The sequence below is a fragment of the Chelonoidis abingdonii genome, chromosome 11 (assembly GCF_003597395.2).
Source record: "Chelonoidis abingdonii isolate Lonesome George chromosome 11, CheloAbing_2.0, whole genome shotgun sequence".
NCBI classification, from domain to species: domain Eukaryota; kingdom Metazoa; phylum Chordata; order Testudines; family Testudinidae; genus Chelonoidis; species Chelonoidis abingdonii.
The window spans coordinates 37,704,909-37,722,635 of record NC_133779.1 but is presented as its reverse complement, the minus strand read 5'-3'; the positions used below and the strand labels follow the sequence as shown (position 1 = coordinate 37,722,635).

Here is a 17,727-nt window from a genome sequence, read left to right as displayed (position 1 = left end):
TTATTCTGTAATTGGCTACTACTTGCCTCTGAATCAGCTAATCTTGGCCATTATTGGCTTGATAGCTCAGTGGTTTGAGCATTGGCCTGCTAAACCCAGGGTTGTGAGCTCAATCCTTGAGGGGCCATTTGGGGATGGGTCCCCTTTTGAGCAGCAGGGGGTTGGACTAGATGACTTCTGAGGTCCCTTCCAACCCTAATAATCTGTGATTCCTGGTGTGATCCAGAGGACAGTTCCTCTCTCGTAATCAGCGTGTTAACCTCTCCCATCATGACCAGCAGTGGGTGCACTGAGTCTGCAGGCGTGGCAGAGGCTGGTGAGAAACCAAGCTGTAGGATGCGGCCGCTCTTTGGCCTTGCCCGGGGAGGGGAGCAAGTTGCCAGCTTGATGCTTACAGGTGAGAAGCTGAGTGCCTGGGAATCACTGTCTGCTCCTCAGCTGCGCAAGCAGCCGTGCATGGAGATCTGAGAGATGGAGGGCTGTTCTGTTTGTTCTTTGGCTGGCATGTTGGAGCTGTGGGGGGGCCCTGCAGATGCCAGCCAAGAGCCGGAGCTCTGCATCTCAGCAGGCTGCACTGAAAGGGGAGCCGCCGATGACTGTGCTGGGTACACTCAGCGTGAATCTCGCGGGTGGAGGGGGCTGCATGAGGAAATGAAGGGCAAGCACAGATGCCAGCATGGAGGTGGCAGGAGAGCCCGGCTGGAGGGTAGTCATGGGCGTCTCTCTTCCGTTCTATGGAGAAAGGCTAAAGATACTGGTGGGGGACCAGCTCCTGAATCGTTCTCCCCCTCGAAGGGTGTGTAACTGAGCGCATCTCCTCTGCCAAGGATATTTCTGCATCTGGCTGGCTGTCCTCCCCAGCTGAGTGATGCAAGCCCTTTGCTGCCCTCAGCCCTGCTTGGGCCTGTTCGCAGCTGGCACAGATCCCTCCCTGGGGCCATGGTAGTGGGATGCGGAGGGTATCGCTTCTCAGCCAGCTGCTTGAACCTGGCCAGGGGCAGTCGTGGCTGCTGTGGGATGTGGCTTTGATGCTCTGGGCTGCAGTGAGCTGGTGAGCTCCTTAGGCCCCATGTCGCACCACCTACCTTGGTGAGCAGCGGGGACTAGACAGCCCCAGTCAAGAGCAACCAGGGGCTTAGGCACCAAAGCCCTGGGAAGTCATTGGAAAGTCTCCAGCTGACGCTGATGAGCTTTGGATCAGGCTTGGAGGCAGGAAGCTGTGTGGGGCGAGGGGAGTGTGTGCTGCAGGGGAGGCGAAGACTTTCTCACGCTCTCCCTCCGAGCTTAGCAGCCTCGTTGCTCTTTGCACCTTGGAAATGGGCCTTTTCCAGGGCTGATCCCAAAGCCAAGCCAAGGTCCAGGGATCTCAGCTCATCAGAGGCCTGGCAGAGGGCTGGGTTGAAAGTGGAGGCCTGTCATGCCACAGTCAGACTGTGCTGAGCTCAACCTCCCCAGGATGGGGGCGGTGAGGGGACTGGATGGGAGACCTCCAAGGAACAGCCAGGTGCCACAGGAGGTGGCGCTTTCCCCTCTGGTTTGTGCTGAACAAATGCCCCAAACCGTCGTGAGAGGTTTTTTTGTCCTTGAAGCAGTTGGTTCTGATTCTGTGCCCAGCAGCCCTTATCATGAGGCTGTGAATTGTCCGGGCTAGGGAAGGGAAGTTGCAGTCTTGGGTTTAATTGTATCTATCTTGGAGGCTCAGAAATGCTCCATGGACTCTCCCTGTAAGAAGGACTCCACTGCAAGTAAATTGCAGCCCATGCTGGGGTGGGATGTGGCAACATTAGGCCGTGAGGGAAGGATCACTCCTCTGATTGACAGCACAGCAGGGAGATATCTAGGGCTGCAGAGCATCATTAGTTAAGCCGGGGTTCAGCCAGGATATGACGGTGATTGAGGGCAGGGGCCGTGGGCAGCTGGAGCCTTGGTCTTAGGAATCCCAGGCCTGAGCGCACTGGGGGCTCTGCTGGGAATGGATCAGGGCCGAAGGGGAGGGGAATAGCGAATGCGCGGCAGCATCGCAAGCGGGGAGGTGGGAGCTGGCCAAGGGAAAGGTCCCGCCTGCTGTTGCTGTGAAGCCTTGTCCCATTGCTGACAGCCGGTTCACCACCTCACCGTACTCAGGCTACAGCTGTTTCATTGTGGTATAGACTTCCGGGCTCCGGACCCTCGCACCAGCTGGGGTCCTACCGCCTGTTCTCCAGCCCAATCCCCTGGACATGTGCCCTGTAATGAAACAGCCCCTTAGTCTTCAGCTGCAGTGGAGACATGCCCTCCATGTCACTTTGGGTGCGTCACGTCATCTCCAACAGGGTCCTGCCAAATTCACCGCCCATTGTCGTCAACATCACAGCCATAGGATTGTAAAAGTCGTAAATAGCTGAAATCATGCCATTTATATCTGAAATTTCATGGTGTTGTAATTATAGGGGTCCTGACCCAAAAAAAGAATTGTGGGGGTGGGGGGGTCGTGGTACTGCTACCCTTACTTCCACGCTGCTGCTGGTGGCGCTGCCATCAGAGCTGGGCTCCCAGCCAGCCGCTGCCACTCTCCAGCTGCCCAGCTTTGAAGTCAGCACATAAGTAAGGGTGGCAATACTGCAGCCCCCCCCCCCCCAATTAACCTTGTGACACCCCACACACACAATGCCCTTTTGGGTCAGGAGCCCCAGTTTGAGAGGCTGGTCTCCCTGTGACCTCTGTATAGTGGAGGGTAAAAAGCACACGAAAGACCAGATTTCATGGTCCGTGACGTGTTTTTCATGGCCATGACTTTGGTAGGGCCCTGTCCATGACACCTCCCTTCTTCCTGGTGGGGGGTGGTGTCGCTGACTGTGCGCAGCTCACCCCTGTGATGCAAGGGGCCAGATCAGCACCCGGGTAAGCAGCAGGAGCAAAGGCCTCTTGGAACAAGCTCTGTGCTTGGCAAGGGCGGTGCCCTTCCAACCCCCATGCATCACCCTTCTGGGACTGTGACTGGCTCTCTAGTGCCTCCTTTCTCTGCAGCAGCCCTGGGGGTGCGAGAGGATCTGGTGCAAATGACTGAACTTGTGAGCTGATGAGATGGTGGGAGCAAGGTCGCCACCTTCCTGAAATGCTCAGCCTTCCTGTATCTGACAAATGAAGTTAAGTTTTAATTATTTACACTCCTTCTGCGTCTCCCGGCAAGTGTTTTGTAGCATGTTTTGTCACAGGAAGGGAGATGAAACCTCCCTGTCGTGCGCTCTTGTTCAGTCATAGCTCACACAGGTTGAGGGAGGGAGATGATGAGCTGAGCAAGATTCTGCTGCAGTGGGAAGGAAAGTGACTAGTGAAACTCCATCTTACTTCTGTCTCAGACCCCGTTATGGGGTGCTGAAGGGAGACAAGTTTTGGGTGTAGCAATGACTAGGACTCTAATTTGTTGTTAATTACCCTGTGGTCCCCACCAGACTTGTTCCCTTGCCACAGAGGTAAGTATCCCTGTCTCCATGTTACAGGTGGGGAAACTGAGGCACAGAGCAGCCCAGTGACTTGCCCAAGGAGTCAGTACAAGAGTGGTGGAATTGACCCTGGCTCCTCTGAATGGTGACTAAGTGCCTTAACTGCGCAGCCATCTTGCCTCTCGGTAGCTGGCAGCTTCATTTCAAAGCTGATTGTTCTAGTTCAAACTCCAGCTGGGATCTGACAGTCTGGCTGTGGCCATCATGTTCTGCTTCTAAGATCTGCAGCCAGGCCGGAGCTCTGAGCTGCGTGAGGAAGGCGGATGGGTGTGTCAGTACAGCCCGCTGGATAGGAGGTGAGGCTGTGGAGTAAGATGGTGAGATGGTTTTATATTTGTCACTTTTCTGGCTGGAACTGCCTCTTGAAAGGGGAACGCCTCCAGTGAAATCTCTTCTGAGCTGAGTGGGTACCTGTGAGTCACACCAGTCCACCTACCCCCCCAGGATCAACGCCGCAGTGCTACTGAGTCACACTTTCCCCTGCCACGCTCCTGCGCTGGGAGCAATTCCCCATCCATAGCATTAGCCTTTCGGTGCCAGGTACCAATGAATCTTTTCTTTTCCCCCCCGCCCCCACTGTCCTCTGGGAGGCAGAGTGGAACCTTGCTAATCCCTGCGCCCCCTAATTCACACACAGACTGACCAGCAAACAGGACAGACTGTGTGTTCTTCAGGACAGCCGCTTTTGCATTGCTCTGGTAGCATCAAGGGCCCTTAAAGTGGGTGGAAATGACCCCCTGAGATGATCTTATGCCCAGAGGTCATCCCCAGCTGACCCACAACAGGTGCTGGCCCTACTCCCAGCCTCTGGTGTAGCGGGTGTGTTGGGGGCATGGGAAGAGTTCTGTGCGCTGTGGTTATTCTCTGCTTTCCAGGGCCGCAGATTGCAGCAGCCCCAAGGCTGCTCTGGTTTAAGCTAGGGGCTGGGTGGAGACCTGCCCAGCTCCAAAAGATGGGGAGCACAGAGGTTCAGGGATAGAGCCTCCATTGCTCTTGGGGAGAGCCTGGATTTGTCAGGTCTCAGCTCGCAGTGGCCAGGGCCTCCCCAGTGCTGAGCTCACAGTGCCTGAACCAGGTTGTTTACTTGGGATGTGGTGAAGCATCATGAATAATTGAAATGAACCTGCGCTTGCCAAATAACGGAACAAAGTACATTCCAGGCAGCATTAGTCCAGCTGTTCTTATTCTAATGGTTCGCCTGCCCTAGCCTGGTCGAGCGCAGTGGCGCGCCTGTTTGGGAGCGGGTGCTGGCAGTGTTTTTCTGGTTTGTTTTTTTCCAAAGGCCCAGACGGTGTCACCTGTCAGGTCCCGCTGCTGCGATGGTTCCTTTCCTCTGAAGTGCTGCCCCTGCCCTCATGAGCTACTCAGGGGCTGGGATGCAGAGCTGGGCACTGCAGCGCCCCCTCCTGCTGTGGGAAATGTGTGAGGCCGGGGGGTGGGGTGGGGGAACCAAGATTGGAAATAAATGTTTAAGGAGGAGAGTAATTGACCCCTGGGACCATGGGGTGAGGCGGCTTCATCATCTCTGCTGCTTTTCAGCTCAAGATTGGCTGTTTGTTTAAATGCTCTGCTCCAGGTGTTGTGCGTGGGCTGCTCTCTGGCCCGGGCCATGCAGGAGATCAGCCTTGCTGAGCAGGAAGGGGGGAAGAAGTGGGAGTCAGGACTCCTGTGTTCTGTTCCTGGCACCGGGTGGAGAATGTGGTTGAGTAGTAAGAGCAGGGAGGTGACTTGGGCCTCTGGACTCTTGGGTTCTCTTCCCTGCACTGGGGGTGTGGGGGGGTAATGGGGGCTAGTTTCTATTCCCAGCTCTGTGTCCTAATTTGGAGACCAAGACACATCCCCTCCTTCATCCTGCCTTGGTGCAGGCTGACTTAGCGAGGTGCCTTTCAGGCCTCCATTTCTATGAGGCTCCCTGCCTCAGTTTCTCCATCTGCAACATGGGGCTAAAAACCTTGTGAACTGTCATTAACCTTGGGGAAAGATGTTGGCTTTCTATGGCAGGTGCTGGAGAAGGGGAGGACGTTGTGTGACAGGCAACACGATGGCTGGGGGGTTACAGTGAGCCACCCCCTCCCCCAGCATGGAACAGCCTTGTTTGCTTCACCACTGTGAGACAGTGTCTCTTTTTCAGCGCAGGAGGATGGCGACTCCTCAGCCAGGGTGGGGCTGGCCCTTCAGGTGATCAAACAAAGGCCTGAGCTGCTTCTGAAGCTCGGGTCCCATTTCCCAGCACTGTGTGAGTGGTGGTGGTGGTGGGGGGGGGCTTGTTCCACATTGCTGTCGTCTCCCCGGCTGCATGCCCCATGCGGCAGGAGAGGTGTTCGCATTCTGCGCAGCACAGAGCTGCCCTTGGAACGACCTTGCAGCTGAGCCGCATGGAAGCTGCTGCGGCCTCTGACAAGTTCTGCGCGCTGATGCTGCTTCTGCAGCTGGCTGGACTCGGATAAGGGAGGGGGCTATTAAACCACAGAACCACATGGAGCCCGTGGGCTGGGGGGAGAGCCGAGTGTCACAGTGTGCACGGGCCTGGATGGGATTGGATATTAATTACCTTCCCTGGCAGAGATAACGCAGCCTGCTAAAAGCTGGGGGGAGCGGATAAAGGACCCACCAACGCAAGTGGGTGTTAATAAGCCCGAGAAGCCATTAGGAACAAGAGCCACCTTAATCACCCTTCACTTCCTCAGGCCAGAGATTGCAGCTGCTTCTCTTGTTTTTTTTTTTTTCCCTGTCCTGCTGGAAGAATCAAATTGAACAAGATGGGAGGAGGGTCAGACTAGTCCCCCCAGCTTTTCTCAAGGGGGAGGGGGGAAATGGGCTCGCCTTGCTGGGATCCCCGCTGGAGACGGGTGCATTTGTCTTTGGAGATGTTGGCCCAGGAGTTAAGGCTCAACTTTCCTTTGCCCTGGCGATGCCATGGACTCCCCTGCCTCCTTCCCCGCCAGCTGGCTGCTGCTTTCGTGCTGCTTGGCGTTACCCCCTCAGCGTGCCAAGGGGCTGCTCGGAAGAAGGGGTGTGGCTGCCAGTCTCGGCAGAGTTTAGTTTGGGTCAGTGGCTCTCAGCACCCCTATGATACAAACAGTTCCTGCACCCTGGCAAGTAGGTGCCCGGGTCATAGGATCTGAGGGACGAGTGTCTGGCCTGGGCTATGGAGGAGTCAGCCTGGGCTTCACCCTTGGCCTTGGCAGCTAGGAGCTGCGGTCTACAGGAGGGGATGAGACTGGCCTGTGTAGCCATGGAGTTGGGAGTGGGGAACAGTGCACCCCTGTGTGGGTGGAGGATACAGGAGGTCTTGGACCAGTGGGGTCTAAACCAAATGCAGATGTTGCAACAGGCACAGCGCTACGTACCATGGCTGCACAAGCCGCCCTGGGGCTTTCTTTAGATTCAAAAATCCTCAAACTGAGTCTGTTTAACATCTCCACTTGGCAACAGAGCTGGAGAGACATGCAGAGGGACAGTCCCAGCTGGCCCTGGCTTCTGAGAGGGGCCAGGCCAGGAGTAACTAGGAGCTCCTTCCCTGCTTCCTGCAGCACCTCCTGCCGGGAAAGGCTGCAATTGGGGCTGCTCCTCTGCAGAGCCAGAGCGCTCTGCTGAGCTGGGAGCAATGGCCTTCCTTTTTCTGAGCTGCACTTGGAGGTGGCAGGGTGGGAACTGTTGCAGCAGGCCTGGGGGGAGGAGAGGGATAGAGAGAAGCAGGGGCATTGCCGCCAGCTGGAGCGGAGACAAGGAGAGGCCGGGGACGAGACGGCCCATGCAAAGATGACGGGCGGCAGTGAAAAGAGACGGACTCTGGCGTAGCTCTGTCAGTGCTGTCAAGTTTATTGCACAGGATGGTCTGGATGAAAAACAGGTGGATTCTCCACCGGAAACAGCCGCCAGTGCCACAAAGCTCCGAGGCGCTTGGAGTGGCTCTTGTCACCCCGCGGCCCGTTATCGGTTATACATTCACCATGAAAGGCGCAAGGATGCTAGGAATACAGGCGTTAGCATACACAGCGCACCTGCCTCTGCCTTAGAAAAGGTACCGGCTACATTAGCATCATAAGGATCTTAGGAAGAAGTATCGATAATAAGAAACACGTCCGGTGGTCCGGTCCTTGCCTTGTCCGCTGTGAATCAGATGCTGAGGATTAAAGCAAGAACCCCTCAGCGCCAGCCAGGCATGACACAAATACTACTCAGCAGGCCCAGGGGTTGTGCTGCCCCCCCAGCCCCAGCTTTTCGCTCCCTGTCCCCCATCGCGTCAGTGCCAGGACAGGGCTTGCTTTCCCCCAAACCCCTGCCAGGAGGTCACAGCCCCTGCAGGCTGGAGCCTGCCACGCCAGCTTTTGCTTTTGAAAACGCTTAAAAATGGCCATCCGGGCCATGCCCTGCCCACCTCCGTGCCCCAGCGTCATCCTAAGGGAACCGTGCACAAAAACTTCATGCACGAAGCACCAACGCACCTGTGCAACAAACTCAAATCAAAGGCAAGAAGAGCACTAGAAGGACCATCCCTTTCCTCAACGCTCAACTCCTGCTGGACTAGAAAACCAGACACTCTTCCTGCAACACCAAAGTCAATCCCAGTCCTTTGCCCCGGACGTTAAGAAACCTCCTGGGACTGTGCTCTTCAGATTCCCTTTAAGGGGAGAAAAATTAGCACCTGCTTCTGCTCAGGTGAACCGTCCTGAGTCTGAGATTTCAGGGAACATGTGCCGTGGGGAGCCTTCACAAAATGCAGTCGGATGGGTACCCCTGGCTCTAAGGAGGGGAGAGCTGGGCTGGTTACTGGGCAACCCGGCAGCAAGTCCCTGTGCAGCTGCACCAGCCCCTGCTCACTCTCCGTTCTGCAGTTTCCCTCCCCACAGCGCCTTACCTGGTAGGAATCCAGGTAACCCAAGAGATTGGGTGGCGCGAGCCCCTTCTCCCCTAGGCTGAGCTGACTTTGGCAGGCTGGTCCCTACCGCAGCGGTGCCGCTGAGCCCAGCGCCAGGGTGGCAGAACACGTTTAGGGGCCCTGGCAGCAGGGGAAAGGGTGGGGCAAGGCCTGGTGCCTCTGCTGTTGGGAGCCAGATATAGGCTGATTGATCCCACACCTCCACGAGTGACACCTGCGCAGTCAGTTCTGTCTCCACTAGGGAGGCCAGGCTAGAGAAAGGAGCAGCCCTGATACCTCTCAGGGGGGAAATCAGTGAGTGTGAGATCTTCCCCCTACCAGCCCCGGGCTGTGGCAGCTGAATTCCAGCCCTGTACCTGGAGAGCAGGAGAAACACCCACACCCAGGGCTAATTCCTGCCCTCCCCCACCTGGCCCTCAACCAGCTTCTGCTCCCCCCCCCCCCAACAACCCCTGCCTTCCAGATGCAGACAATGAGACACCTCCCCACATATACAGACGCACACGGGACGAAAGACGCACACAGCAGGCCCAATGGCGAGACACGGACACACACATGCAGACACCACAGACACTGGGTGGCGCTAAACACTGGGAGGCAGCTGGAAGGGCAGGGGCAGCTGGTCCTGGCAAGATGTGGTAACCCCTCCCCCCCCCCCCCGCGCGCGTGCGCGCACACACACACACCTTGCGCTTCAGCTACAGCGATGGGCTCAAGCTGACAAGTTTGGGCCCAAGTTCTCCCAAGTTGGGTGTTTGGCTGTGGAGGGCAGGGCCATTTGACCTTGCCTCTAATGCTGTCCCCTTGGCAGGTGTAGCCCCCAAATCGAGGGGCTGATGGGAAGTGGGGGCCCACTGCCAACGTGCTCTGGATTCATCAACAACACAACCCTAGCCTCATGTCCTTTCTTACTAAGCTAACAGGGATTTTGCTCCCCCCAGCACGATGGAAGCTCGCTCGGGAATTAGCTTTTGGAGGACAAAGCAGGAGCCCCCGCTGAAAGGGGCTTTGCTCCTGCACCCCACACACAGCCCCAGCATCCTGCAGGCCAGGGGCCGTGCTAGGGGCTGAGTAGTATTTGTGTCCGCTGGCTTATTGCAATGATGAGGGTAGCAGGAGGGAACGGACCACGTTCGCCGAGCCCAGCGCTTTCCGTTTCAATATTGCACTTGAAAAACAAACAGCCGCCCAGGTTGCAAAGTGCCAATGTCAAGAGGGGGCAGCCACCCCCAGAGATGGTGCCCAGCCGCCTCTCTGCTCTGCCAGGAGTTCCCAAAGTCAACCCTCCTCTCTTCACATCCCCGACCCCCTCATGCCCAGGGCTCACTTACCTTCAGTGTCACGTAGCAGCCTCTCACAGAGGCTGGTATGTGAATTGATGGCACTGCAGGGACAGCAAGGAAGGGATCCAGATGCAGATCCTGCTCGGGGCTGAGCACACGGCTCGCCCGTCTATGACAGCTGCAGTGCCAGCATCCCAGAGGGGGCATGTGGGGCCCACCGATAGATCAGGACCCTGGACTGTCCCATGGGAGAGGGGGTGTTGGTGCCCACGAGGGCTGGCTCCAGGCTTTCAACTGTCCTCAGTTCAAGTCCTGTTGACTGCAGGAACCAGCTAGAATGGAGGCACCAGGCAGCTGTGCCCTGGGAAGGTGAGGAGAGGGGACAGCAGAGCGCAGGGATGCTAATAAATAAATAAATAATACTTTGCCCGTCTCTGTTGCAAGGCTCGCAAAGCACTTTAGTTCCTAACTCCTCGTGCTGTGACATAGGTAAGTATTATCTCCATTTTACAGATGGGGAAACCGAGGCACAGAGAGGTGAGGCGACTTGCCCAAAACCACACAGCAAGTTGGGCCAGAACCAGGGACTCGAACGGCTGGTCCCTCACTCTGCCCGTGAAATTATGTGGGGGGAGGATGGGAGAAGAAGGCAAAGGGGAGGGGTGTTGAGCAGCTCAGAGTTGATTTTTTCTATTTAGAAAAGACTCGGCGAGCGAGATGGGAACGGGGGCCTCCCCTCCCCAGGCTAGGCAGCAGAGGCTGGAGGCCGCTCCTTGGAACACAGTGAGGGAGGTGTAGGCAAAGGGATTGGGGTGGGGGCTGATGGGACCCGGGGGGGACCCAGGCTGGAAGTGGGGTTAGGGATTGTACTAGCCCCTGGGGGGAAGAGATCCCCTCCTCTCTGCCTCTGATGCCAAAGGGGGCGGGGAGATGAGGCGAGGCGCTGGGAGGGAGCAGAGGGGAGGGTGGGGACGAGGCGAGGCGTTGGGGGGAGCAGAGAGCGGGGGTGGATACGAGACGACGCGCTGGGGGGAAGCAGGGAGTGCGGGGACGAGACGAGGCGCTGGGGGGGAGCAAAGGGGAGGGTGGGGATGAGGCAAGGCGCTGGGGGGGAAGCAGAGGGGGGTGCGGGGACAAGGCAAGGTGCTGGGGGGACGCAGGGGGGGCGTGGGGACGAGGCGAGGTGCTGGGGGGAGCAGAGAGGAGCCAGGGCACACTGCAGGGGCGACAGGATGGGGGGGGCAGAAGCATCCAGCCCCAAGGGCTAGTCCAGCAAGGGCAGAGGATAGGGCAGCCCGAGGAAGCGCCCGTCCTCACAGGCCTTTGCAGACAGAGCCTTTCGGCCAAGCACAGGGCACGTGGCACAGGGCTAGGGTGCGCATTGGGCACTGGCCGGTGCCAGGAGGCAGAACACGCTGAGCAGGGAACTTGGTGGGGCCTGGCAGGCCCCCGGGTGGGCGACCTGTTCGACAGAGCCCTGCGCTGTCATGGAGCCTGGCTATATGGTGCGTGTGGGCTCCCATTGGCGGCCCTACGAGGCGGGGCCTGCGCACACATCTATATTCATATATATATAATATACAGATTTCATAATCAAGAGATTAACTAGTTATGGCTTCTATGGTGCAATCAGTGGGTTCAGATGGACGATGCTCTTCACAAGGGCGGTGGCAGCGGGCGATGGGTCTGGACTTTGGTCATAGATGATTCATCAGGGCGTGTGGGGGGCTCGACTGGACCTTCCCCAGCCCAAGGAATGGCAGGGGTCTCTGTCCACGCCCCTCCTACCTTGGCTTCTCTGGGCAAAGCGTGTGGAAGCGACGCCCGGCTGCTGTGCTCTGTACAGAAGGGGGCAGGGCCCCGGCTGTGTCAGAGGCCCCGGATGCAGGTGGCGACCCCCACAGTTGGCTATGGGGCTCATTATCCCTTTGATTTCCACTCCCCTAGGGAGCGAGCCAGGGTGGGGCCTTCGCCACCTGGAAACAAGCAGGCGCGAGTGTGGATACGATGGATATTGCTGCTGCTTGGCAGCCCCATCATTACCCCCTGCCCGGGATCAGCGGGCAAGGAGCAAAGGTCACAAGTTGGAAGAGAGCCTGGATTTGGCAGGGTCCGTGTCAGGGGCACTGATCACCGAATCCTTCCGGGCGCCGCTTGAGTCCTGCTGGCTGCCGGCTGCCCCCGCGTAAACAGAGCCCGTGGACATCTGGTGGGATAGGGCCATGCGGGGTGGCACTGCCCCTCTGAGCCCGGCCTGGGGGCCCGAGCCAGGGGAGGCTGAAGCCTGGACCCCGGCGACGGAGGTGGTGGACTCGTGGGCCGAGGGCGGAGGGCTCTGGGTCATGGTCTGCGAGATCCCGTGAGGCAGGGAGGGCTGCGAGGCTGACAAAGGCCTCGACTCCTCGCTCAGGCTGCTCGTGTGCAGGGCCTGTGTGCTTTTGTGGACGGCCAGCCGCTGGGGCGAGCCAGGAGCCGTCTGCTGTGTCAGGGACAACTGGGAGCCCGACTGATCCTGGGTGGCGTAAGGGAACGTCCGGCTGGCTCGGGGGCTTTGGGTCGGAGGGCTGGACACCATTGAACTGAAGGTGCCAGTGGAGGTGGGCCGGGGCGGCTGCTGCTGCTGCAGGGACATGTTCTGCTGCTGCTGCTGGAACAGCACCGGGGAGACGGAGAAGGGACCAGGGACGCTCTGGGCGTACTGCAGGCGCCGCATCATCCTGGGAGAACCGAGGGCCACGGAGCTCAGCAGGGGGCTGGCCATCTGGGGGCAGAAGCTCATGGCGACAGCCTGCTGCAGGGTGGCGATGGCCGAGGTCACCTGGGGCTGGACGGGCGTGTATATGGCCGTTTGCTGCTGCAGCTCCGCCTGCTGCACCATCTCCCGGTCGTATTTGACGATCTCCTGGATGATCTCGTTCTCCTGGTTGTTGAAGACCCCGGAGTTCAGGTCGTGCTGGACCTTGTGCAGCAGGATGGAATTCTTCTTCCCTGGGGAGTGGGGAAGGGAAAAAAAGGGAGGGTTAGTCACATCATTGTACTCCTGCCTGTGGCCCCCCAGCCTGGCCCTTTATCCCGCCCTGGCACGGCACCGATCCCCCTCCATGCATCATGCACATTGCCGCAGCCAGCTGGCAGTGCCACGTGCCTCCCTGCGTCCAGACCTTCTCCCTGTGACGCGTTCAATCGTTGTAGCTGGGTAACTTTAGCAGCTCCCCGACGATGGCAGATGCTGCAGTCCTGGCACCCGATGCGGCAAAACAATTTTCAGATAGTTTATTTGATGAAAAGTGCTGTTTGGGTCGACCCCAAACTGGTCACGAATTTGCTGTGAATAGTTCAGCCAATGACAAAAGGGAGGGGCAGGGTGGGTGCGGCTGCAGCTGCTCCCCCTCCCCTCTCCCAATACCCTTTAGCCCAGGAGTCAGGGAACCCGTCGGGAATGTGCGAGAGCCAGGTTTAAATCCCTGCTCTGGGCACAGACCCAAAATGAACCTTTTCGATGGACCAAAATGTCTAGAAAATGTCAAAACTGTCACTGAACAAAAGAATCATTATTTACCAGCTCTGGCCTATACGTGCTCGGCTCGTCCTCCCTGGACACTGTATGCCTGTTCCTTACTGCCTAGGTTTTAAATGCCCCAGTGACCATAAGTCAGCCTTCACAGACAGCCCCTCGCAGCCTCTGGCTCCCTCGCTAGCTGATCGGCACTCAGCCCCCGGCAAAGAGAAAATGTCCCGCTCCCTCCTGCTGCTCCTCAGATTGGCAGCAGCTGGCTGCAGGGAAGGGGCCCCCCCGTGTGACGGAGCATGGGGGAGTCTCGGCGAGCCAGGACTCCCATGGGAAGGGCGGCACAGAGAGGAATGGGGCAGGAGATTGAAGAGGGATTTGGTCGAGTGAAAAGGAAACTGATGAGCAGGTGTGCATGGCTGCAGCTTGGCCGCTCCCTGCCTCCTTAGTCCTCGGGTACCAAGAGCCGCCAATGCCCGAGCTGCCCAGGCTGCCAGCTCTGCAGGAGGATACGGGGCTGCCCCTGGGGTCCCAAAGAGGGGAAGGAGGCGGGAGGGAAATCGGAGGCTCTCCAAGCCCAGCCTCTGCGAGGAGCTGACCGACCCCATCTCAGCACACAGGAGAGGGAACGAATCTAACTGGCCATTCACAGCAGGATTTGTGGGGCACATGGGAAACCTCGTGGGGCCCTTTTAAACAGGGGACAAGGCCCTGAGGTCCAAAACGTGACTGAGATCCAGGGAGGTAACCACCCATCCCCTGTCCCGGGGGAGAGAACTCGGCACAGAGAGCAAGGGCTGCCCCCTGCAGCCCACACGCCAGCTTAGACCCACACTTGCCCTATTAACATCTAGTGTCCTCTGTCCACTCCCAATGCCTCCCGTTATCTGCTCCTCTGACGCTATCACTGTTTCTTCCCACTTCAGCTGCTGCCCGGGACATTCTAGTTACAGGGCAGCCAAACTTCTGCAGAGCTCCTGAAATTCAGCTTCTCAGCAGCAATTTAGCCTCAGGAGTCAGCCCAGAGGCTGTCCCCCAGGTGGGTGCCCTTTCCATGGGAGGCCTGAGTCCAGGAGTGATCGCGCGGGGCCTGTGCGAGCCAGCGTGAGAGGGGATGGGCCCTGGGAGTGTCCCCCCATCGTGTCCCCAGCTCGTGGATCAGAGCAGCATCCCTGCCCCCCGGTACCTATGCGGTCGAGGCGGTCGATGGCGACGGTCTCGAAGGCCCGTCTCATCATGGGGTGCTCCTCCAGCACCTCGTTGAAGTTATCCACCGAGAGCGAGTAGAGGCGGCAGTAGGTGTCGGCCCGGACGCTGGCCGTACGGCGGCCTCTCGTCAGCAAACAGATTTCTGGCGGGGGGAGGGACCTAGATGTTACAATAAAACCACGCCCGCGCTAGTGCCCGCCATCAGGAGACGTCACACGCTAACACAGCCCGCGAGAGACAGGGAACAGGCACAGAGAAGGAGCGACCTGGCCAAGTCTATGGCCCAGCCAGGAACAGAAGCCAGGAGTTTTGAATCCTAGTCACAGCTTTAAACACTAGCCCACAGCCTCCTCCCATGGAAACCAAGCGCTGTCCTAGCGGGACTTGCACAGAAGGTTGCTCCCACTTACCAGGGACGCAGCATCCAGCCTGGAGAACAGCAGTGCCAGCCTGACGCTTACCATGGCCCCGCAACTGTGCCCACGGACTAAGGCCAAGCATGGCTCGACGGGCAGAGCCAGCGGGGGCCTCCCGTGGGCACTCACCTCCGAAGTAGGAGCCGTCTGAGAGCTTCATCTCCTTGTTGCCCTTGGTGAGGACGCTCACCACGCCGTGCTGGATGAAGTACATCTTCTTGCCAATGGTGCCTTCGCGGATGATGTAGTCGCCTGGCTGGAAGACCTCGAACTTTAGCTTGGTGAGCATGGCTGTGACGAAGTTGGGGTCTGCGTTGGCAAAGAGGGGCATGGAGGCCACCAGCTTGCGGCAGTTGAAGTTCACAATCTCCTACGGGGAAGGAGAGGAAGGGGGTGAGCGGGAGGAAGAGGCAGGCGGGGAGAAGGGGGACCCTTGTTTCCCTCGGGCTCCTCCCTCCAACCTGGCTCTTGACACCTGCACCCCGGAGGCATCCGCCAGCTCCCCGGGGAGGGCTCCTCACCTCTCGCAGGGGCTCGTTCAGCTCGCCCAGGATGCTGTCCTCGTCGAACATCTTGCCCTGGTAGCGGTGCTCATAGTAGTCGTGGATCTTCTGCCGGAAGTCGGCGGGCAGTTTGTGGAAGGACATGTACTGCTCCACTTGCTTGTACTGCCGGGGGGAACAAAACCAATCGCAGGCATCGAGTGCAGCCCGGGCAGAACCCAAACATCCCACCCCCAAGAGTTTGGTTCTGGGTCAGCCCATCACAGAGAGCGGGGCTCTAGCGGGATGGCCCAGCAGCCTGGCAGGGTCTGGAGATGGGGCTCGGGGTCAAACAGTGTGGGTGGGAGCTCTGTCATCTGGGGCCTTTAACAGAGATTGGTGCAATCTCAGATCCCACCCCCCACCCCCACACCAGCCGCCGTCCCTGCCCCGCAAACCCAGGTGCAGCTCAGGCCGATCCCTACCTGCACCCACATCGCAGTGTCACCCATGGACACCAAACCACTGGCACCCGGGGAGCTCTGTGCGCGCTGCTGGGTGCCCTTGGGGCCCTGATTGCTTTGCTGTCAGCTCCCCAGCCCTGAGCCCCATCCCAACAGCTACGCTCAGACACCCCCCCAGAGAGAACTACAAACAGAGCCCTAGTCTTTGCCCATCCCTGCTCATTCCCAGCCAGTGACAGGCTCCCGCTCCAAGGACTCCAGCCAGCTGTTGGCAGGTCTCTGCTCGCCTGACACTGTCTGGCTCCTCCACCCCCCCATGACCTGTCAAAGTCCCCAGCACACGAGATCTCAGCCCAGTGGGGCGGGGGGAAGTTCCTGCTTTTCACCAGTTCGCCTTCATCAGAGACACAGCGACGGCTCCCAACGAACAGCATCGAAGGGGACCGTAGATAGCTGGAAAGCTACGGATGCCGGAAAGCGAAGGGCGGGCAGCTGAGGAAGGGAAAGGCCAGGGGACTGGGGCGGGGTGGGGGGGACAGTTGGAATCCGCTCAGAGAATCAAGGGGTCTTGATCGAGGCTGATGTGCTCAATCAGCCGGTCATTCTAGCTCTAGCTCAACCGGTCATTCTAGCTCAGCGAGATATTTTACATCTAGAGCAGCAGGTCATTCTAGCTCAGCGAGATGTTTTACATCTAGAGCAGCAGGTCGTTCTAGCTCAGCGAGATGTTTTACATCTAGAGCAGCAGGTCGTTCTGGATCAGGAAGGTGGTTCTGGGAGTTCCAGCCGGGTAAGGCTCTGATCAGGGCTTCATTTGCAAGGAAAGACGTGCCAGGATTCAAGAAAAGTTTTTTACTTTCACATCCTATGCAGCAAACTGAGGCGCAGGGACTACGAGCCACCGGGCCCAGGGGTGCCGGGGCTCCGAACCACCAGGCCCAGGGGCGCCAGGGCTACGAGCTGCCAGGCGCAGAGGCGCTGGGGCTCAGCCTTGGCCAGCTCTAGCACAAAGTAAGCCTTGGCTGTGATAAAGCAGGAGTTCTCATTCTCAGCTGCTGTGTGCCAATTTCTTTGACTCTTTCTCACCTCAGCACCAGAGCAGGGGTCACTTTCACAAGAATCTGATTGTTTGCCCAACACCAGGTCCCAACGAGCTGGGAATACAAGGCCTGGACTCCCCCCTCCCTCCATTTCTGAATATCTCCCCCCAGGCTTTTTGAGCTTTGAATCCCAACTTGGAGCTGCACCCCAATCTCCTGGCTTGGCCCCTCTTTCTGTTATGGGCTGGCACTGTGACCCCCATTGTAGGGATGGGGGAAACAAAGGCACAGAGAACCCCACGGTTGGACAGGGAGTCAGTGGCACAGCCAGGAATGGAACCCAGGCATCCTGCCTCCTGCTGGTGAGGAGAGGGGAGAATATGGGGGGGAAGGAAGGTGGATGGATGTGGGGAGCCGGAGACTGGGCAACTGCTGGGGGAGTGCAAGGGAGCATGGGGGGAAGATGGGGGGTGATAGGAGGAGTTTGTATCCACAGCTGAGCTCTGTTGCCATCCCACGCTACAGGTCTCTAACTGCTGCCTATGAATTCACTCCCCTCCTGGTGCGTGGCACAGAGCAGCTCCCTGGGCAGCCTCACTCCATTGCAGCAATTTGCCAGTGTCACTTTCCCAGCTCCAGGGGTGGAGCGAGGAGGTCACCTTGCAGGGAAGAGCACAGCACCAGCCAGCCACCCCGGCCTTGCATCCTGCTCCCTTTGGCAGCTGCTCCAGTCACTAGCAGCCCCTACAGGACACACCCATGCAGCGAGGGAGCTTGGTCAGGACGCTGGCGTTGAACTGGAGCCTTAGAGGTACCAGCCCTGCTACCAGTGCAATAAGTGGGCTGCCTGGGACTCTGCTGGGATACTGAGTTCCTCCCTCCTGGGGGTACCCAACCCCCCGCCCCTTCCTGACTGCTCCTACACTGAGCCCCTGGCACAGCCCCCGGGGCCTGTTTGCTC

The 17,727-nt window shown here is 58.5% G+C and overlaps 2 protein-coding genes across 2 annotated transcripts in view; one reads left to right on the top strand and one right to left on the bottom strand.

The window, feature by feature from the left end:
• The window catches only part of RNF126 (ring finger protein 126), a 395,779-nt gene that overhangs the window by 73,271 nt on the left and 304,781 nt on the right, over window positions 1–17,727 (top strand). The window lies entirely within an intron of this gene.
• HCN2 (hyperpolarization activated cyclic nucleotide gated potassium and sodium channel 2) overlaps window positions 11,012–17,727 on the bottom strand; it is a 31,831-nt gene continuing 25,115 nt past the window's right edge. The window contains exons 4-7 of the mRNA XM_032782967.2: window positions 15,302–15,448; window positions 14,910–15,150; window positions 14,342–14,506; window positions 11,012–12,635 (exon numbers count right to left, since the gene is read on the bottom strand). Of these exons, the coding sequence (XP_032638858.1) occupies window positions 11,725–12,635; window positions 14,342–14,506; window positions 14,910–15,150; window positions 15,302–15,448 (1,464 nt within the window). The 3' untranslated portion in view covers window positions 11,012–11,724. The remainder of the gene's footprint in view (window positions 12,636–14,341; window positions 14,507–14,909; window positions 15,151–15,301; window positions 15,449–17,727) is intronic.